The sequence below is a fragment of the Ostrinia nubilalis genome, chromosome 22, assembly GCF_963855985.1.
Source record: "Ostrinia nubilalis chromosome 22, ilOstNubi1.1, whole genome shotgun sequence".
Lineage (NCBI taxonomy): Eukaryota > Metazoa > Arthropoda > Insecta > Lepidoptera > Crambidae > Ostrinia > Ostrinia nubilalis.
The window spans coordinates 956,503-983,992 of NC_087109.1; the positions used below are offsets into that span (position 1 = coordinate 956,503).

A 27,490-nucleotide genomic window follows, 5' to 3' on the forward strand; every position below is an offset into this window, starting at 1 on the left:
CTTTTAATCTAGGAGTTTCTACTGTTTACGCACGCCTCTGTCGACGTTACTACGCCGCCGCTCCACACTTGATCGGGCAAGGAGCTGTGTACGCTTATCAGGTAAGTCGCACTTGATGGAGCTACAGAGGCTGCGGATCATGGACGGCTGATCTCGGCATCAGCGCCGGCTGTTACTTGCGCACGCGACTGCGGACCTTACGGCGCCGCCGCACCATGCTCTGGCGTTAGCGAGAGCCTTGATAAGACAGGGAGCAGTTTACACTCATCAGGTACGAGATAGTAACTTGCCTTCTAGAAGTTTCTGCTGCTTGCGCACGCGACTGCGGACCTGACGGCGCCGCCGCACCACGCGCTGGCGTTGGCGAGAGCCTTGATAAGGCAGGCAGCTGTGTATACTCATCAGGTACATACTAGCTTGTCCTCTAGTATAGTCTGGTCTGTGAGCACGTAGAATTTTTCCAATGACCCCAAGCTACCCATCCTTATCGCTCGCGCGTAATTATTTTGCTGTCGCGCTCGCACACTCACTGCGGGCGCCCGTCGCATAGTCGCGACAGCAATATAATTACGCGGTAGCGATAAGGATGGGTAGCTTGGGGTCATTGGACAAAATTCTACGTGCTCACAGACCGGGCTTTAGACTATGCTGCCAGCCAGCTGCCAGCTTCATAATTCCATAGCACTGGGAGCTGTGCACACTCATCTGGATGGTTTTAGCAACCTACCCCGCGCAGGCTGTTACTTGCGCACGCGACTGCGGACCTGACGGCGCCGCCGCACCACGCTCTGGCGTTAGCGAGAGCCTTGATAAGACAGGGAGCTGTGTATACTCACCAGGTATGTGATAATGGCTAGCCCTCTCGAAAATTGACACAGCAGAACTGACGACGCTCTCCATACATAATACGATGGCGCTGCCAGCGCCCATACATAGCTACTTATTGGGTCAGGGCCCCGCGCCGCCTGCTACTTGCGCACGCGACTGCGGACCTGACGGCGCCTCCGCACCATGCGCTGGCGTTGGCGAGAGCCTTGATTAGGCAGGGAGCTGTGTATACTCACCAGGTAGGTCACCAATCACCAAATGGCAGTATAATCTGTAATATAAGCGTACCTTTTAATCTATGAGTGTCTGCTGTTTACGCACGCCTCCGTCGACGTTCCTACGCCGCCGCTACACACTTGATCGGGCAAGGAGCTGTGTACGCTTATCAGGTAAGTCGCACTGGATGGAGCTACAGAGGCTACGGGTCATGGGTGGCTTCTCTTGGCATCAGCGCCGGCGTTACTTGCGCACGCGACTGTGGACCTTACGGTGCCTCCGCACCATGCTCTGGCGTTAGCGAGAGCCTTGATAAGGCAGGGCGCTGTGTATACTCATCAGGTACGTAGTAGCTTACCTTCTAATAGCTAGGATGGTGTTAATGACCTTCTCCCTTGTCGTCTGCTATTAGCCCACGCGTCTGCGGATCTTACAGCGCCGCCGCATCACGCTCTGGCGTTGACGAGAGCTTTGATTAGACAGGGAGCTGTTTACACTCATCAGGTACATACTAGCTTGTCCTCTAGTAGACTATGCTGCCAGCCAGCTGCCAGCTTCATAATTCAATAGCACTGGGAGCTGTGTACACTCATCAGAATGGTTTTAACAACCTACTCTACTGCCAGCATAGCCCAAGTGACGGCACCGCCTCACTCCAGCTTCAGTTCCAAGCTAACGGTGTATAAAGCTTGGCAGGGAGCAATTGGTAGCTTGTTCTGTAGCACTCGTTGTTTTGATGAATTACTCGTACGATAGGCTATCAAAGACCTTGGTTGCAGCGTTAGCTTAACTGATGGCGTTAATTATTTCAACAACGTGTCACAGGCTTGCTTAAATTTCCAGGTGTACCCAGACGAAGGGCACTCCTTCGAGCGCTCCTCGCTGCACCTGCACAAAGCCATGGAGCAGTTCTTCGACGAGTGCTTCGGGCCGGTCGAGGTGGCCGACTGGGACGCGGCCGGCGTGGGAGGCCTGTTCCCCTTCCGCGACTAGCAGGCCTGTTCCTGTTAGAGCATCCCTTGAAGATCTTAAGAACTGTTGGACTCGACAAACGTTATACAATTGGGACTGAAAATCTTCGACAGTCACTTGGATCAAGGTATGGATTTCATCCACGAAGACGCGCCGAATTTTTAGTCGAGGGAAGCGCGGGGTGCGGAGAGTTTGATCCGAGCAATCCGAGAGTCATTTTTGTAGTGTGCGTGTGCACTCATGGATAATTTAGCGTGTACCGATAATGATAATGGTGGGGCGCGTCTTCGTGGATGAAACGATCTGTAGCCTCTTTCGATCTCGTGAAAACCGTTAGACTTGACAATTGGGACTGAAAATCTTCCAGATTTCACTTGGATTATGGCTGCCTGTCTCGTCAGAATTGTGGCTCAGACTGCAGGCTATCATAGCTCCAATGTCTACCGCTAGGATGTCACTTTCTTGGATACGGTTACCTCTTTTGTTAATTGATCAAAAAAGAATCCAACGAAACGCTATCCTAAACGCTAAATCCTGTATGCTCCTAATTCCTACCCACTTTTACCCACACTTGATGTGTCATTATGACTGATGGGACTTATAAATAAATGAGGATAGGACATGTCCCTACTTACTGAAAGCACGGTAATAATATCATACAGTATTGTAACTTCATATAAACGGACGAAACGCGAGCTTTCCTTCGAAATTCAAATCTCGGTATGCGCTCGACATGCAAAAGTCGGGGGTGTCGCGAATGTGCCACATGTGTTGTTTTTTAAAAAGTAAGCGCTCGTTTTTTTATAAAAATAATAAAGTACCTATTTATATAGGGTGTTAGGTAAATGGGTTTATAAGCCGACACTAGCCCATGTTAACATTAATTGATATGGTGAAGTCAGTGATATCATCATTTTTTTTTAAATTTCATACAAAATAAAATTTATAAAATCTGATTTCTATGAAAATTAAAATGATTAAAATGATGATATCAATTTTCTGCCTTAATCATACCATTTATGCACATGTTAACATGGGCTAGTGTCGGCTTTTAAACCCATTTACCTAACACCCTGTATAATCAAGCATTTTGTACGCCTCAGTCGAGGCGCATACATTTTACGGTCGCAAATTTATAAGATTTGTTACTACAATATCTTAACACAAATTTATTTTTTAATTAAATCACAAAGTATTTAGTTTGTCAAAATAAAATAAAAAAATTACAATCACAAAATACATTTACAAAACTAGTTAGAAATTCTAAGTAGGCAGACGTAATGAAAATAGGATCTGTAGGTGGGCAGCCCTATCGCATGTTGTCATACCGTGACGTTCCGCGCGGCTGTTGACATTTATTTCAAAAATATGGTCGAGTTGGAATACTGTATAGATAGTATTACCGTGCTGAAAGTTTACCAAGCGTTTGTTGCATTTGTCAAGTGTTGTCAAGTAGGTAATTCCAATCCAATCAAGATGAAGTTGTTGCAATATTATATCGTCCGCCTAAATGAAATGCTCAGACAACTTGGAGCGCTCAAACTTTACCATTCTATAAACGAAGAAACTTGTAAAATTGATGAGTAAGAAGCTCCATATATTTAGGACTCGTAGAGTAGATATTTGTGAGATGGGGCAGTAAAAAGAAAAGCAGTTATTGTTGAAACTGGTTAACATCTCGCTCACGCAGAAACTGGTCTGCGGGCCAAATGTCAACTTTTTAAAATGTTCATGAGTAGATCCTTCTTACTTAAGTAATGCAAAGGATAATGTTCTTTACCATTCCAAGGTGTGAGAATTCAAGACCTCTGTTCGGATTCCAAAGTTCAGAGACTGGTTCCACGGCACTAAACAGACGGAACTGAAGTAACACAGTGCGAGTTCCGAGGCCGAGTTCCGTGACCCAAGGTTCCTGGCCAATGTTCCGAGTTCCAGAACTGAGTTTCAGGTTCCGTATTCTAGAGCCTGAGTTCCGAAGGCCGAGTTCCGAGTTCGAGGTGCCGACTGAATGTGCTTAGTTCCTCTACGGGGCCGAGTTCCAAGTCGAAGTTCTGCGGAACAGTAGCAGGGTCTGAATTCTCAGCTTCATGTTTCTCGTTGTCAAATACGTAGGTACCTACGTTCTTTCTAAACTGGTCCGGGCCAATCTAAAGCGCGGTCTGTGAGCACGTAGAATTTTGTGCTCGTAGTCCAGACTATACCCATAAACATTTTTAAAAGTTGACATGTAGCTTAGCTCATTAAAACAAAAATTGCACAATAAGAACTTGGCATTGTAGCATCTAAGTGAAGGATAAAGCAAACTTATCAACTCGGAAACGGATCGTAACCGTATCAACCGAGGTGGTCAGTATTATTTGCAAGGAACTCGGTACTGCAACGCACACTTATCCGCACCGTGACGTAAACGCCTCGCCTCGCGGTTTACAGCGCAGCGAAAGGAGATACCCTTTCCAGGTTGATAAGTGTGCTTTGACCTTGATTGTGATGTGCTGGCGATTGTACCCGAACTTTTTATCCTATCTCAAAAATCCAATCTGTTAATTTTTGTCTCAAAATTGTAAAAAAAATAGAGGAAGCTAACATCTGACTGCCTTAACGAGAAAAAGATACCAATGATGAATTAGACTTTTTGAAAGAAGTTCCAACTAGAGAGTATTTTATAATGACCAAGACCTGCGGGCCTAAAAAGGCCGCTTTGAGCAATTCTTATTAGATTCATAATATGATTCAGATTTAAAAACACAAAATGGCCACTTGTCGGCAATTCATATTATGATTCGGATACAATTCATATTCGGCAATTCATTTATTTGACAGTTTTGTATGAGAAATCGTAAAATGGCCCACAAAATAGGAATTGCTAATGTGTCAATTAGCAGAATCATAAGAAGTTACTCGAGAGCAACATCTTACAATTCAGCTAGTTCGTAATTTTAAAAAATAAACTAATTATGGCATATTTAGGCCTTTATGTAAACTTTTGGGAGCATTTATGTATTATGGAAAGTGTTTTACATCGTCTAGGCTAGTATGGGGTGTTCGCAAAGGGTGCTATGGACTTAGAATTGAGTAGGTAATATAATTAGAAATACAAAAGCATTATAAAACTTCAAAATATTTGTTGAAAAATGTGTACCTATACCTCAATCGATTCTTACAAGTATTAAGTAGGTACCTACCTAATTTAAATCCTACAGTAAATAACTATCTAGGTATGAGTCCACGATTTAGGGGCAGGATTGAGGAGGGTAGGGAGAGGGTAGCTATTTAAAAGCAAAAAAACGAAAATATAATTAATAATAGTCAGTTTATTTTTTTTATAAAATTTAACCTATTTCTTGTTAACTAATTATTACCTTGATGTTACCACTGAAGGTAGACAGTACATTGAGACCATATTCTTCATGTCTAGTGTAAAATAATATTCCCTACAAAATACAGGTTACCATATCGGCAACCTAAAAAGACCTTAAACCGTCAGCCCAGCTTAAAAACATAAAAGAATACAACTGTTGGTCTATTTGTACCTATATTAAAGAATTATCCTCAAACTCCTAAGCATTATGGAGTTGTACCTAATGACTATCTGATGCAAACACTTGAATAACTTTAGAAACTATACTTATCTATAAAATTAAAAGAATTAACCTCCAACTCCTAAGCATTAAGGAGTTTTACCTTCTATCATCAGCTCATTAATATGAGATGATGATTTCCAGGAGCAAATACTTGAATAACTTAAGAAAAAGTTTGAAAAACATACGTGCCTATAAAATTTGAGGGTTGCCCTCGATTTCCCTAGGATCCCATCATCAGATCCTGACTTGGTGACAATGGGACTACCTCAGAAGTGTACCCTATCGAACAAAAAAAGAATTTTGAAAATCGGTCCACAAAATTGACGGAGTAATCGGTGAACATACATAGAAAAAAAAATACATACAGTCGAACATATTATAACCTCCTCCTTTTTTGAATTCGGTTAAAAAAATATAATTAGCTGGATCACTATTCAATATTAAGAGGATATAAGTATTTTCTTTTATGTTTGAGTTCTATTTTAAGCTTAGATTAATAAAACCTAGATGGATAGTCTTCATACAAACGCTTCGTCAAGAGTGAGGCAAAAACCTTATGTCATTAGTGTCAATTTTGTTGGGGAGTGTAGACAGTGAAGGCGATTTTCCCGAAAGTAGGGAAATTTTTAATACGTTTTTAATAATTTTATAATTAACAAAAACAAAACGCATCATGTACTTACTTATTTATTGAATTCAAAGTACCTACCTAATAACAATAAGATAAATCGACTTAAAAGTCTCGATTTCATAAAAAAGGAAGTGTATTTGTACGGCGAACAATTGGGAAATAAATTTTCTTGTTACTGGTATCATTCCCGTATTTAATTTTTGAAAGCCAAATTCAAGCAAAATACGCGTCGAATCGTAGTACTTACTTATGAAATGTAACACTGGTCACTTTCTTTTGTTTTTCTGATGTATTTTAGACACCCTTTCACAGCATAAACCGTTTTAATAATTAAAATTCGTCGGACGTGTTTACCAATTTTTCACTTTGACAGTTCATGTGACGTTTACGGGTAAGCCGTGCCGGCTCCCTAAAAACTGCCTCACCTTTCGTGCACTGACTATCTATCTAGGTTTTATTAATCTAAGATTTTAAGATAAATAAGTGCATAATTTTTTGAAGGACACTGAGTTTCCACAACAAAATGCATAAACGAAACCTTGCACAATCCCTCCCTACCACACTAAGCGAATATTGTTTCTTTTGTCAATAACATAAAATAACGCTTGGAATGTATGTCAATCACTTAAAACCTTGATTTATCGCCTAAATCATAAGAGTTTAGTTCAAGCATAATATTCCGTGTCTATACAATGGTATTGTTTACATTAACTTGACCTTCAATAAGTCGACACCTAACTTGTTGCCAGTCGTAAATAAAATAGTGAATGATTTTTCATTTCTCATTTTTGGCTTCTAAACTCAAATATTTTGATGTTATTAAATTACTTTTATTAATTTAAAACAAGATATGAAGTAATTGTTCAAGATTTTCAGTTTAAAATGTAAAAAAGTCGTAGAAATGATAACCGGTAAAGTACGGTTTTTATTATTCACATGTGGCAACATAGACGCCGAATATGAATCTGCGGATGAATTGAATTGCGGCAATTCTGCCAAAATGTAAGACCATTTTATGAAAATTAGAGGAATTGCTTATGATCTGCTATGAATTCTGGAAATGAATTCCTTTTAGCAATGTTGCGTGATTTGGCCTTTTTAGGCCCGCTGGTGTTCCGTGTTGTATTGTGAAATAGCTAGTAGAAAGATTTGAGCCAAAGATAGACTTCCATTGATTATGCGTGTCAGGTAAAAAGTATACATTTATAAAATTTGTATACATATTTTTTTCGTCAAAAAGTTGTATACATTTTATAATTTGTATTTTTTTGTGTTTGAAATTTGTGCTTATGCGTGGATATTATGTAGTTCCAATCGATAAGTACATAGTAAATATTTTAATTGGTGTAGTTTGGGACTAATAAAATGATGAGATTCTAAATAAATAATAGTCACATTGACTACAATATTTTCTAGAAAGTCTAGATAATAGCAAATGGTGAAACTTACCATATCTATTGGAACTAAGTAAATAAAATCCACAACAATAAATCTGTATGTTTAGTTACTTGAGTAAAGAAGAAATTATTTAGTTTTAAAACCATTTTTAAAAGAATTGTAGAATTTATTATTAATCTTATAAAATCATGTTTTGACATTCTAAAAATTCACCGGAAAGTGGTTCATGTAATATTAGGATGAACCGACTTTTAAATATAGCAGATTAATTTGTATTTTATTCTATGATATAAATGGGATTAGTAGTTAAAGTGCGTAATTTTTAAAACATGGTTTTATAATTTAACGTCATAATGGTGCGTAAAATTTAGATAATACAGGTTATTTAAAAAATAAGCCTAACTACATCTTTAGTCGGAATAATATCATGTAAAATTACCGATAATATTTATGTATTGAAGTTATGTGTTTATGTTTTAATACGATTAGACCATAGTGGGACAACAATAACAAGACGGTACGTGGTACCTAAATATACGACTATAAGGACAGTTATTTTAAAATGTGTAAAAATCCTGTATACATAGGAAACACTAATGTATACATGTAATTTTATTGTTCATTTACTTCTAAAAATGTTGATTTGATACATACCAATCGATCTGCTATTTTATAAGTGGCATAAATTCGTTCAGCAAAAAAAAACTGCTAATATTGTTTCTTCGTGATAAATATTGACATTGAAACATTGTTCTCCTTCTGTGGTCTAAACAAGGAGTTTATAACTCCAGACAATTTTCTTATGATTATTATAAGGGAAAGTCTATATTTTAGTGCTTAATGTATCACGTCTTTATCTGTATATTTCTATGTCGCTTTTAATGTTATCTCTATGAACGGTAGCTTTAACTTAGATCGTATATCCCTTAGTTGTGCCACAGTTAAAATAGTAGTAACCCCAGTAATAAAGTGGAATAATTAAAAAATGCATTAAAAAATATACAAGACAATATAAAAGAACATTTCAAATTCTGAAAAAATGTAACTTGGTTACTGCTACTAATATTTACTACACTGTGGCTTATTTTTTTATTCCAACTCTCTATTTAACATCTAAAAGAAAACTAGAAATTAGAAACTTTGAGAAATTCATTTATCTCTTAATAGGTGTTACTAATTACATTGACCAGTGAAGTTGAAAGGAGAATGCCTAATTCACGTGTAATTTAAATTTTTAAGTACTATAATTTAGATTCGATTTCTGCTTACCAGAATCTGTAAGCGAACTACTTCATTATTCCATTAATTTATTAAAATATTTAGTTTAGTGCTAGTTCTTTTATGGGTCAACAGTACGTAAATAAATAAAGACTACTAATAAACCAAGATGTATACAATTTAGTTATTGTATACATTTTTCAAGTCGTAATTTTTACTAAAAATAGTAAAAATACACTAGTCAGAGTTCTAGTCATTTTAGTCGTGCAATACATTTTGTTTTAAATAATGCTGTGAACCTATGCCTACCTAGATGTTGTTTTTTCTTTACTATTTTATATTAACTTCTCTATTTCTAAAATTGTACATCTTTACTTATTCAGACAATGGTTCTCTGCTATTGTCCCAAAGACTTAATTACTAAAGTATTACTCTACGATGATTAAATTTTTGTGTTTTACTCTTATTTCTATTTTAGAGTTATTTTATGATTTCGCGATTTTCTTCTCATAAAATATGAATGTAATAATAAACTTAAATCTGTGCGTTTAAATTATTTTTAAAATGTCGGAAAAGTCATGACATTCGATCAATATTGAGACTTGAATATAAAATTGTGATAGTGTTTTAATTTCAATATCATTTACTTAGTAAATTAACAATTTAACTGTGTTGAATGAAACGATTGGATTATATTAATGGATGTAGGTTATTCCTGCATTGTCTGTCAGTATTTTTGTAATTAATGTGCATTATAAATTGTATACACCGTTTTTATATTTGCCAAAAATGTTTACAAAATTGTTTGAGAGTATAAAAATAAAAATAGTGATCCAACGGTATCTTTTTAGATAGGTTATACTTGTCTCAAGAATAATTTAGAAAAGTACAATTATAAAAAGAGTGAAAGCAGTTTTTGGCAAATATAAAGAATTGGACAAGATTAAAAATATAAAGTTACAAGTTTTCTAAATGAATAATAAAATAAATACTAACGAAATAAAAACTAAAAATAAATAATCTGTGGGAAACTTGTAGCTTTATCTAATAAAAGAATAATGTATTAAATGAATGCACGTAGTATATTCATGTTGAATTTATCCAAAATCTAAAGTGTGTACTAAATGATATAATATAAATAGATTTGTAAGTGTAAAGTAAATAGCGGGTATGCTATGTTCACGATAATATTGTGTTTAAGACGCGCTCAGTGGAAAACGTTTATTTATGTTGGAATGTTGTTTTTATAACAAAAATAAAAAGTTGTTCCCATTGTTGTTTTAATTTATTACCATGTTTGGTCCCACCAGGTGGCGCTACCGCAAAAGTTTAGACTACTCCCCACCAGGTGGCGCTACCGTAAACGTTTAGTCTACTCACCGCCAGGTGGCGCTATCGCAAATGTTTAGACTACTCCCCACCAGGTGGCGCTACCGCAAAAGTTTAGTCCACTCCCCACCAGGTGGCGCTACCGCAAAAGTTTAGTCCACTCCCCACCAGGTGGCGCTATCGCAAAAGTTTAGCGTATACTCTACCAGGTGGCGCTATCGCAAATGTTTAGACTACTCCCCCACCAGGTGGCGCTACCGCAAAAGTTTAGTCCACTCCCCACCAGGTGGCGCTATCGCAAGTTTAGTCTACTCCCCACCAGGTGGCGCTATCGCAAAAGTTTAGTCGACTCCCCACCAGGTAGCGCTATCGCAAAAGTTTAGTCCACTCCCCACCAGGTGGCGCTATCGCAAATGTTTAGACTACTCCCCACCAGGTGGCGCTATCGCAAAAGTTTAGTCCACTCCCCACCAGGTGGCGCTATCGCAAAAGTTTAGTCCACTCCCCACCAGGTGGCGCTATCGCAAATGTTTAGACTACTCCCCACCAGGTGGCGCTATCGCAAAAGTTTAGTCCACTCTCCGCCAGGTGGGGCCACCGCAAATTTTTAGAGGCTGCTGTATCATAAGTTTAGTCTACTCCCCACCAGGTGGCGCCAACGCAAATATTTAGAGGTTGCTGTTTCAGAAGTTTAGTCTACTCCCCGCCAGGTGGCGTTACCGCAAGCCTTCAAGGTGGCTGTGCAATAAGTTTAGTTTACTCCAGGTGGCGCTATCGCAAAATTTTTGTCCACTCCACACCAAGTGACGCTATCGCAAAAGTTTAGTCTACTCGCCGCCAGGTGGCGCCAACGCAAATATTTAGAAGTTGCTGTATCATAAGTTTAGTCTACTCGCCACCAGGTGGCGCCAACGCAAATATTTAGAGGTTGCTGTTTCAGAAGTTTAGTCTACTCCCCGCCAGGTGGTGTTACCGCACGCCTTCAAGGTGGCTGTGCAATAAGTTTAGTTTACTCCCCGCCAGATGGCGCTATCGTAAGCGCAAAGTTTGGTTAGTTACTTCCTACCAGGTGGCCACCATAAATGTTTCATTTACTCACCACTAGATGGCGCTAGCGCAAGTTTAATGTTTAATTTACTTACCACTAGGTGGCGCCACCACAAACGTTTCATTTACCTACTAATAGGTGGCGCCACCACAAACGTTTGGTTTACTCCCACCAGGTGGTGCCACAAACGTTTAATTTACATAGCACTAGGTGGCGCCACCATAAACGTTTAGTTTTCCCGGTGCAATCACAAGAAACGTTTCATTTACCTACCACTAGGTGGCACTACCACAAACGTTTCATTTACTTACCCCTAGGTGGCGCTATCACAAGTGTTTAATTAACTTACCCCTAGGTGGCGCCCTACAAATTATTAATTTACCCACCCCCAGATGGCGCTAACAATCCCTAGTAATATTTATTGATGGAAACAATTTTATGTACAAATAACTACATACATTCCGACCACACAGTTTTCCCAACACCAATCACTAAACTACATCCAAAACTAATTTCAGTCAAATAGGAAAAGCAATCTCCACTCACCGCCATCGAAATAAAATAACATCCAGTTGGAATCACAATTGTATTGATTATCTTACATAGATACTTCGCTTATATTACATTGTCTACTCTAATACCCGGAGAAAGCAAGCCGCCGCCACAGGTATAGCACCATATCGCCAAAACCTGTGGACAAATATTTTTTTAATATCAATCAAAGTTCATAGATGAAATAAGTATTACGACAATCAACATTATTAATACTATGTTCTTGCAACTAAGGCGAGTGAGCTTTACTTGTGTGTGTACTTACACACGGCCACAGTGTTAACTATCCATTTCCGTTTTTGCTCTCGCTCTTATCAAATGGTGATTCTTTGCGATAGAACGAGACGACATGACCGGCAATGGGCACTATGGGCAGTTAACACTGTTGCCGATAGTACATGCACAATGCATATTATTATATCAAAACGTTTGGAAAATGAACAGTAGCGAGTGAGCAAACTATAATTCACTAGCGGCCGCCCGCGACTTCGTACGCGTGGATCCTGTTTTACCCCCTTTTCCCGAATTTTCTTTGCTATAAACCTCACGGAGCCCGAGACCTTTCCAACGAATGCAAAACAGTGGAAATCGGTTCGTGCGTTCTGGAGTTATAGCGTCAGGGAGGAAAACCCGACTTATTTTTATATAGTAGATTAGTACAATAATGAATTAGCCACATAACTTCAGCCATACATTCTTATTCGTCCCAGCGGAAATCAAACCACTAAAGACATTCTTGTACAACTACACAGATGTGCTTCTAAGCCAATCGCGGGCGAGCGAGTGTCACCTGTGTGCTTACCATAAGTTTACGTTAAAGATGACCTACACTTATCTGTCCCACCAAACTCATTGATAGAGGCGCCACCATCGTTCAACTGTATAGTTTCTAACATGGCAAAAATTGGAACCAGCGACCCCCCTGTCAATATCACGGGTGGGCACTGGGCAGTTCAGTGTATTGGGTCTTTAATAACTGAATACCGCGGAGGACACGATTGAATACGCGTAAAAATGAAATCGAAACAAAATCCAGTCCGAAAAGTGACTCAAGCGATCAAATTGCTCACATGTCGTTGAAGTTTTGTTACGTGAACGCCACTGGTCGTCTTGTCACTCGTCCACCACACGCCACTGACCTTTACTTCCAGCGGTTGTTCTCGTAGTCCCACTTGCAGGCGAGCCGTCCATTGAGGTCGAGCACGCGCCTCCTGGTTAGGGTTGCCAGTTTGGCTTTTTAGGGACTCGTCCGGCCAAATATTGCCTTGTCCGGCCTGTCCGGCTTTTTATTTGGTTGCCGCGCCAGGAGAAAGTCGAGCCACAGAATCAAATGAAGCGCACGCATCAGGATGTTGGATAGCAACCATGATGATAGTACTCACTCATGAGCTGACACTAATTGTCACATGTCCGGCTTTTAGGGTTAAATGTCCGGCCAAATGAAGCACAAAGTCCGGCTTTTGTGATTTTCGACCTGGCAACCCTACTCCTAAGAGTCGTCGTAAGAGGCGACTTAGGGACTACACATCAAACAGAGAATGGGCAGCAGCGCTCTCTGAAAAACATCAATCTTTTAAACTGCGATCTCCAACCCGCCTGCCAAGCGTGGAGATTATGGCAAAACCCTCCACTATAGTGGAGGAGGCTCATAGTCCAGCAGTGGACTGTAAAGGGCTGTTGATGAAATGAAATGAACCCTACTCCTGGTTCCCTCGTCCACCACACGCCACTGACCTTTACTTCCAGCGGTTGTTCTCGTAGTCCCACTTGGAAGCGAGTCCGTCCACGGGGTTGACCTTGAGGTCGAGCATACGCCTCAGCTGTGCCTTCTGGTTCTCCTCGGTCAGCGACTCGGGGATTGGGCTGTATACTGCAACGAGACACAATAATATTTTAATAATGCTTTATATGAGCTTTAAGACAGTTTGAACACTAAATAGCATTGAGTTTCACACAGCTCGTAGAATTGATATAGTTGAGGTAGAGAAGTTCTCGAGTGGTGACTACGGGTCGGAATACGTGATGCAAATAGGTGAACCAATCTAGTGGACCTGGATTGCGCAGGACTGGTTGTTGTAGAATTCTTTGAGAGAGCCTTAGTCCTTTGCCTAAAATGTAAAATAAGAAAACTTGAGGTCACCCAAAGGACGAAGGCGTACAAGTACCGAGAATACACAAATTAAATTCATTCCAACTTGACGCATAACGCAATAATGCAGGCTTATGAACCTATTCATGCAGTAGGCATAGGGTTTTCAGGTGTCCGGCTTTAGACATGTTTGGCTTTTTAGGGACTTGTCTGGCCAAATATTGTGTTGTCTGGCTTTTGTTAGGCTTTCTATGTGGCTGTCGCGCCAGTCAACTCAAGCCACAGAATAATGTTCATTCAAAGATGATAGTAGCCACTCATGAGCTATTCGGAGGGAAGTCCGACTTTTATGTTTTTAGCAGGGTTCGAAAATATCCGATATTTATTATAAATATCAAAATATCGGATATTTATGATATATATCCGATATATATCAACTTTGATATATATCAATTTTGTATGAAAGCTATAGTATTATTTTATTGTATTATTCATGAATACTATTGCATATGTGTTACATAAACATGTTTTTAATGTTTTTTAACTTAAAATCACACAAATAAAGCAAAAACATAAAATATTCTTTTAAATACGGCAAAATCAACTAAAAAAATAAAAATCTTATGTCAAAAAGTACAAATACAGTAACAAATTTTAAAAGTTGATATATATCATCAAAACCGGCTTGATATATATCGGATATATATCCGATATATATCTTGATATATATCCCTTGATATATATCCTCGAACCCTGGTTTTTAGACCTGGCAACCCTAAGTAATAAAAATAAAAGTAAATAGAGTATTCTTCGTTGGTGGGGACTTAGAACTTGGTTAGTCTCTCAAATGGACCCAGAGCCCTATAGTATGATAGTGACTCACCGAAAATCTTCATAGCCATGTAAATCCAGACGAAGAGGGAAGCCAAGACGAGTCCCCAGCCCACAACGCCCTTCCACTCTCCGATGAAGGAATGGAACTCTGTTAAAGTCTCCCAAATCGATACAGAGCCCTATTGTATAATAATGACTCATCGAATCGGCCATCGTCTCTAAGAGCTATATACCCCGCCCACTGCCACTTGATTTTAGCAATTCTGCGAGCTATGTCGGTTACTTTGGTTCTCCTGCGGATCTCCTCATTTCAGATTCGATCACGCAGGGAAACTCCGAGCATAGCCCGCTCCATCACCCTTTGGGTGACCTTAAGCCTTCTTATGAGGCCCATAGTAAGAGACCACGTTTCAGATCCATATACCATCACTGGCAACACACACTGGTCAAAGACTTTTGATGGCGATGGCCGCTGGGGCAGGATAGTTCTCGAGTGGCGACCACGGGCTGGAAGACGTAGCGTGGGCAGGCCTCCTACTAAGTGGACCGACGATCTGGTGAAGGTCGCGGGAAGAGCCTGGAAGCGGGCAGCGCAGGACCGTTAATTGTGGAAAACCTTGGGGGAGGCCTTTGTCCAGCAGTGGACGTCATTTGGCTGAAACGAACGAACGAACGACTCACCGAAAATCTTCTTAGCCATGTAGATCCAAACAGAGAGGGAAGCCAGGACAAGTCCCCAGCCCACAACGCCCTTCCACTCGCCAGTGGGGGCCTGAAACCTTTAACAGACGCAGAATTCTCGGGTTCGATTCCCTGTGGGAGCAATTTTTCTGTTCGGTTTGGTTGATGGCAGGGCTTATTCTAAGTCCGCCTGGCTAGCTACCACCATCTTACCTAAGTTTGTCGCTATAACAACAATGTGAACAGCATTGTGCTCCGGCAGTTAGAGGTAAGATAGCCAGTTCCTCCGTGGTTGAGGATTCCGAGTGCAGCTCGCTTCGACCTTCGGCCTGATCGTCACTTATCATCAGGTGAAATACAGGCCAAGAGCTTCCTCGTTGTAGATAAAAAAACTCAGTTAAAGTCTCCCAAATGGACCAAGAGCCCTATAGAATGAAAGTGACTCACCGAAAATCTTCATAGCCATGTAGATCCAAACAGAGAGGGAAGCCAACACTAGTCCCCAGCCCACAATGCCTTTCCATTCTCCAGTGGGAGCCTGGAACTCGGCGAAGGTCTGGCGGAAGGACGCGCGGTACAGGGCTTTCTTCTCTTCGAGGGTCAGTTTGCGCCAGTCGGCCTTCTCTTTCTCACGGAGGGCCTAGAAGGTCACATTACAAAATATAACTAACGCCCATATTCACAAACATTACTATGAGGTCTCACAGTGCACGTGGACGCACAGGTCACACACGAATCAATCACAGAACTCTATTCAAAGTTGTGCGTTCGATTTGCTGCTTCACTTAAGCAGGCATCGTTTGTGAGTACGAGCGTAAATTACAGTTTGGCTTGTAAAATAAATAATAATAATAATAATAATAATTTATTTATTTCTCTCACAACATAAATTATGAAAAACATTTCTTATAATATATCCGTTAAACTATAGATTGCATTGTGAGAGCTGGTGCCTATTGTAGATTTTAAGAAAATCTGTATTACAGGTCACCAGGCCCACTCTGCGGAATCTATTTTATTAAATAGTTATACATTTAAATAATTAGAAGATTCCTAGAGGTACAGAGTGTTGAGTTCTAATTAAATAGACAGGCTAAACAAAAAATAAAATAAAAAATACCATAAAAATACAATGATATGAGAGTGTGAGTGTGTGTGTGTGTGTGAGCGTGTGTGTGGGTGTGTATGTAGATGAGTGATTGGTGTAAGGGCGTACTATTCCACGATATTGTCATAAAAAAAACACAAGAATGGGGCTTTTCAGATAATAGGCAAGATGGGTCTATTTCGGGGAGCTTAGTAATCTCTCAGTGTCTTCATAGTTGAGTGTGTTGAGATACTTAAGTAAGGCTTTTTTAGCACTGGATTTGTGAAGTGGGTACAAATCAAGTTTACTGTTTAATTTGTTGTACAAGTAGTTCCCTAGGAAGCAGTAATGCTTGAGGGGCTGACTCGTTCGGAAGCATTTAGATTTACAGACGGAACCCTTCCGTCGTTTATCTGTGTATTCTAATTGCTGGTGCTTTTTGAGGACAGTGTTCAGCACAAATAACTGCCTGACAGTAGGTAATTCCCACTTCCTGTACAGATCAGTGGTAGGAAATCTAAAAGGGAGACCAGACGCAACCTTAAGTATCGCACGTTGCGCTCTTTCCGCCTCAATTAAGTGCGTCTTGGCCACGCCCCCCCAAGATGTAATGCAGTATTCGATTAGAGACTGGCATAATGCGTAGTACACCATTTTAATTGTCCGACGATCGGCGACATGTTTTAGCGTCTTGAAGACATATATAAGTTTTCTTAGTCTTGATACTAGCGTATCGATGTGTGGTTTGAAGGTTAAACATTGGTCCATGGTTACACCCAGGTACTTGATATTGTCAGTTCTTTGGAGATATGGGCATGAGCATGCGAGATCACTATTAGTACAACCGTGCGCCGTTATGTTCAGTGACACAGGAGGCAGTAAATTAGTCTTACTTGCGAAGGTCATGTATTTCGTTTTAGAGACATTGAGTGTTAATAAGTTTTTCTGCAACCAAGCACCAACACCACAGAAGCCTTTCTGCGCCGCACTAAAAACCTCACTCCAATCTCCACCGTCAAAGAATAGGGCAGTATCGTCCGCAAAGGTATAGATTTTACCATTGTCCAAACACAGCTGACAAAGGTCATTGATGTAGACCAAGAACAGGGTTGGTCCGAGTATGCTACCCTGCGGCACATCAAACACCACGGGAAGCTCTTCGCTAATGTGACTACCAATTTTAACACGTTGCTTTCTATTTGTTAGATAGTCTTCGAACAGCCTGAGTGGAAGGCCTCTGACTCCAATTCTCTCCAGCTTTACAAGTAGGTTGGGGATAGAGACCGTGTCAAACGCCTTCGCTAAGTCTAGAAAGATCGTTAGGCATTTCCTTTTACCATCCAGAGCCCCAACAATCGAATCGACCAATTCATGAACCGCATCATTGGTGGACTTACCCTGTCGGAACCCAAATTGGGAAGGGGAAAGCAGGTAAATAATTGCATAACAATTAAAACAACCAATTAGAAATGCTAGAAACCATTAAAATGAATTTGACACCAAAGAAAATATTTATTGACACCAACAGTCAATTGACATTTGACGTACAATGGGGGCATTTGGCGGAAAGATGGTTCTCAAAACCAAGCCGTCGCCAAAATAAAAGAAGAAGAAGAAGTTCTTGGAAGCGCTTTTATACAAAATGGCGATCGCTAAGCGTTGTTCAGTATTCTGAGGCGTTACGCTGTCACTGCTAAATAAATAAATGAAACACGTCACTATTGAACGTTAGAAAACGTGTCCTCGCTAATTCTCTAAACAAAATAAGAAGTCCTTTTGTCCCACATATTAACTCATATTCACAATTACAAGTACAGTAGAATCCCGATTATCCGGATCAATTAAAACCAGGGGTGGTCCGGATAATCGAAAATCCGGATAATCTATTTCAAAGTAAAATCAAACAATAATTAACTTTTTACAATAGAAAGGGTTTTGAATGCATCATTTTAGAGTCTAAAAATCTAAATTTTAGACCATTGGTCATCCATTTCTTTTAACAATGAACCAAAAAGACGTCCGTATCAAGTTACGGTGGCGGCGCCTTCGGTTTTTATGGGTCCAGATCCTGAATCGGTAATTAGAAACCATGAAGAATGAGTCCGGATAATCGGATATCCGGATAATCGAAGTCCGGATAATCGAGATTCTACAAGTATGAATTTCCAAACCTTAAGGTCAGGTGTGTCGGGACGGAACCTCACAGCCGGCATGGGGAAGTCGGGCCGGTCCACGTAGTTGGGCTGGCCGTTGAACCCGAAGCCCACCCACTCGCGGTTGCCGATCTGGAAATTAAATGATAGTTTTAGTTTATCTATACCAGTGGTTCTTAACCGGTGGTCCGCGGACCACTGGTGGTCCCTGGACTCCCTGGAGGCATTCCAAGTGGTCCACGAAGACATCGTAATAAACAAGTGACGTGACGTCATGAGTCGAATCAACACAACGCAAACGGCGCACAGTGGGCGAGAAATCGACCTCCCCTTTCATAGGATTTTGAACAAAAAAATTGTATTGCGCATGATATTTTTTTTCTGTAACAGACAAAATTCCACGCAGGCGAAGCCACGTGTGGAAAGCTACTTTAAAATAAATAATATTAGGAACAAGTTATCATATATCTCTTCACAGTAAAATATTCATTCTTTAAGTTAATTAATAAACTTTAAGGAATATGTGTTTATTAAGATTTATTGCAAACATATTAAAAAACATATAATATTCTTAAACGAGCTATAACTAACAAGTTTTAAGTGAAGGTTAGCGTTTAAGCCCAATGACGTAAATGTAATGAGACACATCAATAAGTACCTACTCTGATAAAATATTAAACATCAATCTAATAATACCTTCCGTCAAACGAACCGGAAATAATAATACCTATAACTGTGTTGATTTAACGCAAGAATTTAGCGCTTTGAATAAGTAACAACAAGATGACTCTGGTAAATATAATCACCTATGAGTTAGGTGGCATTGTTATAAATAAATAAATATCCTTGGACATTTTACACTGCGCTTCTAGTCCCAAACTAAGCAAAGCTTGTACTATGGGTACTAGACAACGGATATAAACATACTTAAATACTTTTTTTTGTAAATAGATACATATTATACATAGAAAACACCCAGTCCAATACAAACAAATATGTTCATGCACACAAATGTTTGTACTGTGCGGGAATCGAACTTGCAACCTCCGGAATAGTAGTCCGTTTCGAACCACTACACCAAACGGCCCATATTAAGCGACTAATATGACTCACCTTAGCCAGTTCGGTGCTGGCGGCCCTCACGCCAACGGGCACACGGACTGCATCTAACAGCGCTCGGCGCATAAGGAAGCTGGCCATCTGCCGGAGAAACAATAGTCAATACATTATAGCATAGTCCTACATACTGTTATCATTGATCGGTTAAATCATTATTCACAATCCTAAATTAACTGCCAGAACTATATTTAAGTTACAAACTGAATACACTATTTTTATTGACGATTAATGATGTTGACTTCGTTGTTAATTTATTAGCTACCTTGCCATGTCTTCCATGCTTATACATGGGTGTTAATACTATGGCTTGAAAATTTATCACCACATAAAAATGACAATACCTACACAGTTGTGTATCATATGTATTGGCAGTAATGTAATATTTTGATGTATTTTTTTATATTTTTTGGTACTCACATGTGTACATTATTCTAAAATAAAAGTAGGTAATAGGCTATGGGTGAATGGACACCAATAGTTAACGGTTTATCACCAATCTAAAGTGTGATATTACATTGATAAGGCAAAGTAAGGTTACTTTAGCCTGGATTCTCGTCAATCGATAGCAAGGTTACATAACAAAAATTATTTCGCTATTCTTCACAATTTAACCACTATTTAATAAAAAGTTACGAGTAACAACGCAAAACAAATGAATATTTAGGGTAGAATTAGATAAAACCGAAGAAAAAATCACAAATCAAAATTGGAACCATACCTTACGGGTCGATTAAAAAAGCATAATTCAAGAACTTACCGCAACCAAAAAGTGTTTATAGCACAAATATAAATACGTTGAACTTTCTAAATATCACTACACATAATAGTAGATGGGATTTTACCTTTTATTTGTGATTTTCGTTCCAAAAATTTTATATCACAAATTCCGTATGACTGAAAAATTTCAGCGACATCTAGTGGCAGCTGCCAAACTTTATCAAATTTACGTTCGGTTCTACGCATTTCGCATTCGACGAACATTTCGAATAATGTTTAAAACGACGAAAATCTATTTAAATATTGATTATAAAAGTTTATTTGGCAAAGTATCAATTTAAATTAAGTTTTATACAAATAAATATATTTTATTAGCGCACAAAATAGGTCATCCATCACTAAAACGCTGTAACGCTGCCGCGCTGATGTCTATCATCACCACTTAGATTCTAAGCATCACCAGAATAATATTTTTAATATTTATTGCTATTTCCAAATTGTTCTATTCTATTGGGAAAAACTTTTGTCCAAATCATTTAAAAAAATCCATGTGAAGGTATTTAAAGCAACAACCTTTTAGGAAATGTGAGCACCTACACAAAAGGTAGGAGGAAAGTTCTACCTATTTTCTGACTGAATGATTATGATAGGTTAATTAATAATCAAATTTTTAATATTTTATTTTTATATTTTTGGCATCGTTGTCATTTATTTCAGATATTAAATAATACAACTGATCATTCGAAATCGCTTGATCCACCGCAACTGAGGCATTATTGTTTCTGTATGTCAGATCTTGGAAATTTTCTGTGGGTATACTGAGTCCTCTCTCCTCCGCTTCTCCGTAGTAATTGTCTAACCCGTCGTCAGATTTATCTACAGCAGACGATCCGCTAATATCCTCGCCATTATTGCTATCACCGATCCTTTCCGCTTTCTCCGCATCAGATAAATATAGCAAAGTCAATACAGAATCATCTATTTTCGAGATCTTATCCTCCAAATCCTTGTCCTTGAGCATATCCATGATTTTCTCATCGTCTAACAACCTCTCCTCCTCCACGCTCGGCATGCCATCAATGATTTCTTTTAAATCTATATCATCTATCAGATTAACAAGGTTTTTCTCTAAATCGTCATCTTTCCTGGATGATATCGCGAAGTTTTCGTCTAGTGCAGTGACTTTCATTAATTGGGCTTCTGTAGTAAAATCAGGGTCGACCACACCAATTTCAGTGACCACTTGAGCGGCGTCTTCGATTGAGGCTTGCATTGGAGTAGTAGTTTCTGGTACTTGAATGGGCATTGGAGGAGAATTCATTGTACTTTCAGCAGCTGGCATGACTTGGTCGTTCCGGGGTTGGACATCGGTCAAAAGGTCTTGGTACTGAGCTGCTTCGCTGCTGCCAAACATAGTGTTTAAGAACTCTTGGAAAATCTTTCCGCTCTTCAGCATCCTCAAGGCGTCGACTTCGGAGATAGGAATCGGATCTATTTTGCCACTTAGAGGAGGAATTTTAAACGTGGTCGGTTGGATCGGTTGGTAATATTGGCCGAGAGTCACGATGCTTTTCCGACGTAGAGTAGTTCGCTGGTTGATGTTGGGCACCTCCTAAAAGATACAGATTGAGTAATTTGCACGATTCTGTACAATCTATCTAGCTAGTGCTTAGGGTTCATATTAGGAGATGCGATAGACATGCAGTGCAACTTTTACTCAACATTGATGAGTGAAATTTGAATGATCCATTTAGTGATATGATGAAAATTGTAAATACCTATGCTGATAATTACTTCAGACCAAAACAACATAAACCAATAAAATGACTTCACCTGTTCCATGATCTCCTCAATCCAGTCAGCGTAGTAGCCAAGCTTGGTGAAGACAGTCGGGGCATCAGGGGTGCCACACACAGGGGAGCCGAAGCTAACTACCCCCATCAAGAAACCTTTCACGACGCCTGGTCCACCCACATCGTGCTAGAAAAAAAAAACATCCTTTTGTACAAAGACAATATCAAAAAATGTGTCATACGGCCAAAAAAGTGGTCTAAACGTAGTCAATCATAATGTTTCGTCACTTACATTGCAGGCTCCTCCACCCTTGGAGAAGAAACCAGCGCAAAAATGTTTTTTGGTGACATATTCCCTGGAACAAAAATGACAGTTAAATATACACAGAATGTATTGATTGAAGAGTGTATGCTTGATAGGAATAACTTACTTTGAATAGATATCTTGGCATTCTCGTAAGGGATAGATATCCAAGACGGAAAACGACAGAGCATTTTCCCAAGGATTCTTAACTACGTTGCTCATCTAAAATGAAAAATCAGTTAGAAAGAGGGCGTAGGTACCTACCTTGAACACCTAAGCTAAAATAGTGTTTTATGATCTGTATCACTTACTCCTTTGGCTCCCCATCCAACAATGGTAATCCCATCAGTCGTCAACGGCAAATTCGCAGGATTCCTATCAAAGTCTATCTTCTTCACCTTTTTGCCTCGTTTCCTGAACCGCAGCCTTCTAACCAGACGCAGAATACAGATATTGTTCCACAGGTTCTTTGGATTGTACTGGGGATGGAAGTAAACCTCCAACACGGGTATATTTTCGCCACCACCATTGTAGAAATTACTCCCGACTCTGACGGAGAGGAAGGCGGGGTTTTCGCGGAAGAATCTGTTATTCCACGCTCTAAAGATGGAAAAAATAAGTTAAAATCTAAATTTTACGTAATAGTAGAATTACATCATAAAATAAGTAATAGCTAAGGCGAATATAAAAGTAAACTTACAGCTGCAAGCATGACGAAGCCGTGATGACTAGATCGGACTTGATGATTGACCCTCCGCAGTGGAACCTATTGAAAATCTGGATGCTTGCCATGAACGGGAAGTGCTTAATCTTAGTCCTCGTCCCGCGGTAAATGCGGCGACCACTCATATCTGGTTCTGGAAAAAAGTAGGTTTTAAAATACCTGAACAAAATATGTACCAAATCATACATTCTAGGAACTTACTCCAATAGTTACTTCCATCAATGAGCGTATCATTTTCATCAACATCTGAACTGTACGACTGGTCCATTGTGAAATTGTAAGGTAATACTTCGTTGTCATTCAAAACTTTATACAAGTCTTCCTTTATGGGAAACCTCTCATTAATAACGCCATATTGCTCTTTTAGATCTTCCAGTTTTGTTAGGAACTGATCAATATATTTTATCACGCTTTCATCGTTGGCTTCAGTGATTATTGCTTCAGTCCTTCCATCATCGTTATCTTCATTTAGTATTTCATTTATAACGGTCATAAAACTTCTAGTTTCGTTATTTATTTTTGTTTTATCGACTCGAGTGAGCTTTGCTATTTCCTTCAAGTTGGTGTAATCTTGCAAAGTGAACGAAACAAGATGGTTGTGAACTGTGGAGTACTCTTTTAACCTGGGCTTGGTCTTGATGCCTCGGAGTCCAAGTTTATAGAACAGTGTGTTAATGGTGTCTCGTATAGCTGCTTCTGTTACCAAAATGTTATTATCATCGACTTTTGGCAGCTCCACGAGTCCTCGTGTTTGAATAGCAAACGACACAAGAGCCAAGATGACACAATTTAATGAAAACATGACTAAAATTTCAAAAGTATCAAAATATTTAGCTCTAAGTAAATTATAAAATATACAAGGTACTGTGAGTTACTTGGGCAATACTCGCTGGAAATGTTATCACAGTAAAAGGAACTTATTTATGACTTTTGTTTTATTACCCTGGCGTTTATATTATTGCGAAATTCTATTAAAATCCAAAATTGAAATTTCGACATACTTTTATGGGGTGTGGTAATAAAAAATCTTGTTTTGAATCACATTTTTATTGCATTAGACCTTTTTAATTTAGATATTTACCTACTTGTTTGATCATTACGTAGTTGCTTAAGAAAGTTAAATTAAATTAGCCGCAGTCTACAAAATACACCATGAATTCCTGTAAGATATTCTTGTCAATAATGTTCATCGTGTCCGAAGCTTTTCAAGATTTCTCGTATACCCCAATTTCGGCGATGAATTTTAACGTTCTTCACAGAAATACTGAAACTATACACACAACGATGAATAAGATGTTTAAATCGTTGAAATTAAGGAAGAGTTTTAAGGAGTCCACGAAAATACGACTGTTGTTAACTATGCATAAGAATTTAATAAGCATTTTAAGAAATAGCTATAAAAACCGTGAAGTTGATAATAATGCTGATAACATAACTATAAAAGAATATCCGAATAACAATATAATAGATGAAATATTAGAAGAAGAACATTGGCAGCAATTTTTTTCCCCAAATGAAACGGCACAAAATAGCACAGCCAATTCAGATGGCCTAACAGAGCATGTAACTTGGCACCTTCAACAATTTCTTTTGAAAATAGATGAAATTAAGAAGAAGCATCAGAATATAAACAACGATACTCTCTCTGATAAAAATTCTACTAATACACAAAACAAAACATTGACGAGGAGATCTGGAAGAAGAATGACTCAACTTAAGGCTTGGAGTGAGTCTAATATGTCGTAACCTAGTCCCTTTTTCATATAGTTTCTTAAGATCGTTGTCATGAGTTCCAATAATGCTAAATCAATCTACAATAGTTCCAGATGCAGACCAAAACCTTACTAATATCAACAGAAGAATCTACAACAGTAAGAGAACTAAAATCAAAAAGTATCCCTTCATGGCTAGCGTCCACTTGTCAGGAGACTTCATCTGCGCTGGTTCCATCATCAGCAGAGACCTCATCATCACGTCAGCATCGTGCTTGCAAATGTTAGTATAACAAGATATTTTAACAAAGGCCTTGTTCAAAAAATAAAATAACTGCAGTCGTCGCCGAGCGGCGAGCACGTAGAATTTCGTTCAATGACCCCAAGCTACCCATCCTTATCGCTTGCGCGTAATTATACTGCTGTTGCGAATGTGCGACTGGCGGTCGCAGTGAGTGTGGGAGCGCGAGAGATAAGGATGGGTAGCTTGGGGTCATTGGACGAAATTCTACGTGTTCGGCGACCGGACTTTAGTAAAAATACTCTCGTACTTTTCAGAGCCTATCTCCACCGTCACAATCAACAGTTCAAAAGCAATGTCTCAGTCAGAATCGGCAGCGACTTCGCCACCCACGGTGGCGAGTTCGTAGCCATCTCTCAAATCTACTTCCATCCCCTTTACAACCCCGAGAACTTGAAGAACAACCTGGCAATCTTGAGGATGAACAAACATCAACACTTCTCGAAAAAGAGGAAGATCAGAAGAATTGTGTATGACAAAACAACGGGCGACTTGGCGAATAATGTGAACAGGGTTACGATCGTTGGGTGGGGTGCGAAAAATGTCAGTAACTAAGTAGTAATAAGAATTAGAAAGTTAACAATAATCAAAACTGCCTTCTTAATAATTTGTCTTCGACTTTTAGGAACTCAATCTCCAAGACCCTTCAACTAAACTTTCACTCGGTCATCTCGATCTATACGATTTAGGAGAATGTAAAGCTGTGTATTCCACGTAAGTTCCTCCTCGTTTTCCTTCATAATTTTATTGGCTTTTAACTGGAAAATCTGTTTTCAAGTTGGATTCATTTACAGTTTCTACGTGAATGAGCAAAACTTCTGCGCTGGGTTTATCTCCAAAGGCTCTGGAGCATGCGATGTTAGTATTCGTGCATCAAATTGTTCATAATGAGCCGTTTAGAATTCACACCAAAGGATTGGATTATTTTATAGCTGTTTTGTAATTGTAGAAAGACGTCGGTGACCCTGCTGTCGTGGCTGGAGTTTTGGTGGGTGTAGTGAGCTTCGGACCCCCACTCTGTGGCACTCCAGACGCTCCTACAGTCTTCACCAGGCTTGGCATGTATGTGAGCTGGATCGACGGCATCATAAGGATGGTAACAATTTCATAATTTTCTTTCCAATATTTAGGGAGCGCTTTACTTTCGAAAAAAAATCTGATTTCTACGTATCAAAATAAATCAGGTTTCTTCTTTTACAGGATCCAACTAAAATTACTAAAAGCAAGCCCATTCTAAGAATGCCCATTGTAAGATCTTCAACCCAAAAACGTAAAGGGGTGTACGGACTTGGGCGTATAAGTTTCGACTACCCTGAAGATTTTTTTATCTTGAACAAGATATTGACAAATATATCTAGACCAAACGCGTATGAAGTTAAAGACTTAATCAACGAGGGATTTAACAAGGAAATCTTTGAAGATGTGGTGACACCTCGAATGGACATGAGGCATCACCCATTAGCAAACAGAAGTGTATTTGGAATGTCTGGTGTAAATTTTCCTGACCAAAAATATGCCACTAAACAGAAAAAAATTGTACTGGGTACTACACCGAATGTTCTAGGTATAAATTTAGCAGGACCTAAAATCGATTTTAATGATTACGTTGACACTAAAAAACTGGGTGAAATGTTGGAAGTGTTGTATCACCAACACATGTCGCATTTACTACCCACATCGAAACACCCTGTTCCAGTTACAACAAGACATAAGTGGATAGGACGCAATGGTGACGTTGACATCAACCGTCCAATGATGACCACGCCATTGTTTGATGAAGACGATGGTGACGTAGGCAAAGGTAGTGACGCATCATCTGAAAACTACGAAGAGACGGATTCAGATGAAGGCATGAGCATTGAAGTAAAAAGGGCAACAATAAAACCCATTTATGGAACTACACAACTTGTGACAGACTCTGGTGAAAACAACAACAAAGATTATGATGATAAAAACGTTAAAACTACAGGAAAATTAAGCCCTACCAAATATGACGATTACTTAAATATATTTTTTGCTTTGGGAAAGAAGGCTATTGAAGATTCTGATCGTACAAATAATGAAGATGAATATTCCAATCCAAACAATGTGGTTTGGATATCAGAGGATGAGTTTAACTTTAGTCAGGATCCTGAAAGTATTGACTTGAATATCGCAAACACATTCACGAGAGCACGTTAGTGTACCTATTGCTGGTTACGGG

The 27,490-nt window shown here is 39.3% G+C and overlaps 4 protein-coding genes across 5 annotated transcripts in view; 2 read left to right on the forward strand and 2 right to left on the reverse strand.

Annotated features, from left to right (window-relative positions):
- Positions 1–2,777, forward strand: part of LOC135083003 (venom dipeptidyl peptidase 4-like) — a 301,931-nt gene extending 299,154 nt beyond the window's left edge. The window contains exons 21-23 of the mRNA XM_063977765.1: positions 298–405; positions 720–839; positions 1,888–2,777. Of these exons, the coding sequence (XP_063833835.1) occupies positions 298–405; positions 720–839; positions 1,888–2,037 (378 nt within the window). The 3' untranslated portion in view covers positions 2,038–2,777. The remainder of the gene's footprint in view (positions 1–297; positions 406–719; positions 840–1,887) is intronic.
- Positions 2,778–11,793: 9,016 nt separating this feature from the next.
- On the reverse strand, positions 11,794–20,690 carry LOC135082730 (cytochrome c oxidase subunit 4 isoform 1, mitochondrial-like). Of its 2 annotated transcripts, none has more exons than XM_063977506.1 (6): positions 20,579–20,690; positions 19,731–19,817; positions 18,636–18,749; positions 15,825–16,017; positions 13,508–13,643; positions 11,794–11,911 (listed from the first exon to the last, which is right to left on the reverse strand). In XM_063977506.1, the coding sequence occupies exons 2-5, from the start codon at positions 19,815–19,817 to the stop codon at positions 13,510–13,512; spliced, it is 528 nt and encodes a 175-aa protein (XP_063833576.1). In that variant the 5' UTR covers positions 20,579–20,690; the 3' UTR covers positions 11,794–11,911; positions 13,508–13,509. The 2 variants fall into 2 exon arrangements, with proteins under 2 accessions (XP_063833576.1, XP_063833577.1); XM_063977507.1 differs by having other exon boundaries at positions 20,494–20,586.
- A 433-nt stretch (positions 20,691–21,123) lies between these two features.
- Positions 21,124–24,180, reverse strand: LOC135083004 (uncharacterized). Its single transcript, XM_063977766.1, has 7 exons — positions 23,476–24,180; positions 23,251–23,407; positions 22,862–23,150; positions 22,678–22,772; positions 22,539–22,602; positions 22,287–22,433; positions 21,124–22,065 (listed from the first exon to the last, which is right to left on the reverse strand). Exons 1-7 carry the CDS (start codon positions 24,074–24,076, stop codon positions 21,124–21,126), a joined length of 2,295 nt encoding a protein of 764 aa, XP_063833836.1. The 5' UTR covers positions 24,077–24,180.
- Positions 24,181–24,367: 187 nt separating this feature from the next.
- LOC135083005 (uncharacterized) lies at positions 24,368–27,468 on the forward strand. Its single transcript, XM_063977767.1, has 7 exons — positions 24,368–25,000; positions 25,095–25,269; positions 25,545–25,830; positions 25,913–26,001; positions 26,082–26,145; positions 26,237–26,383; positions 26,488–27,468. The coding sequence occupies exons 1-7, from the start codon at positions 24,427–24,429 to the stop codon at positions 27,466–27,468; spliced, it is 2,316 nt and encodes a 771-aa protein (XP_063833837.1). The 5' UTR covers positions 24,368–24,426.
- Positions 27,469–27,490: the final 22 nt, after the last annotated feature.

Excerpts from the sequence above, each read along its gene's own strand:
- LOC135082730 (XM_063977506.1), bottom strand. The coding sequence starts at position 19,817 with ATGGCCAGCTTCCTTATGCGCCGAGCGCTGTTAGATGCAGTCCGTGTG. Across the intron at positions 18,750-19,730 it reads CCAGCACCGAACTGGCTAAG|ATCGGCAACCGCGAGTGGGT; the intron begins GTGAGTCATATT and ends TTTAATTTCCAG. Across the intron at positions 13,644-15,824 it reads CATGGCTATGAAGATTTTCG|TATACAGCCCAATCCCCGAG; the intron begins GTGAGTCACTTT and ends GTCTCGTTGCAG.
- LOC135083004 (XM_063977766.1), bottom strand. The coding sequence starts at position 24,076 with ATGTTTTCATTAAATTGTGTCATCTTGGCTCTTGTGTCGTTTGCTATT. Across the intron at positions 22,434-22,538 it reads AGGGTGGAGGAGCCTGCAAT|CACGATGTGGGTGGACCAGG; the intron begins GTAAGTGACGAA and ends TTTTTTTTCTAG. Across the intron at positions 22,066-22,286 it reads TTGAGGAGATCATGGAACAG|GAGGTGCCCAACATCAACCA; the intron begins GTGAAGTCATTT and ends TGTATCTTTTAG.
- LOC135083005 (XM_063977767.1), top strand. The coding sequence starts at position 24,427 with ATGAATTCCTGTAAGATATTCTTGTCAATAATGTTCATCGTGTCCGAA. Across the intron at positions 25,001-25,094 it reads GACTCAACTTAAGGCTTGGA|TTCCAGATGCAGACCAAAAC; the intron begins GTGAGTCTAATA and ends AATCTACAATAG. Across the intron at positions 26,146-26,236 it reads AAGGCTCTGGAGCATGCGAT|AAAGACGTCGGTGACCCTGC; the intron begins GTTAGTATTCGT and ends TTGTAATTGTAG.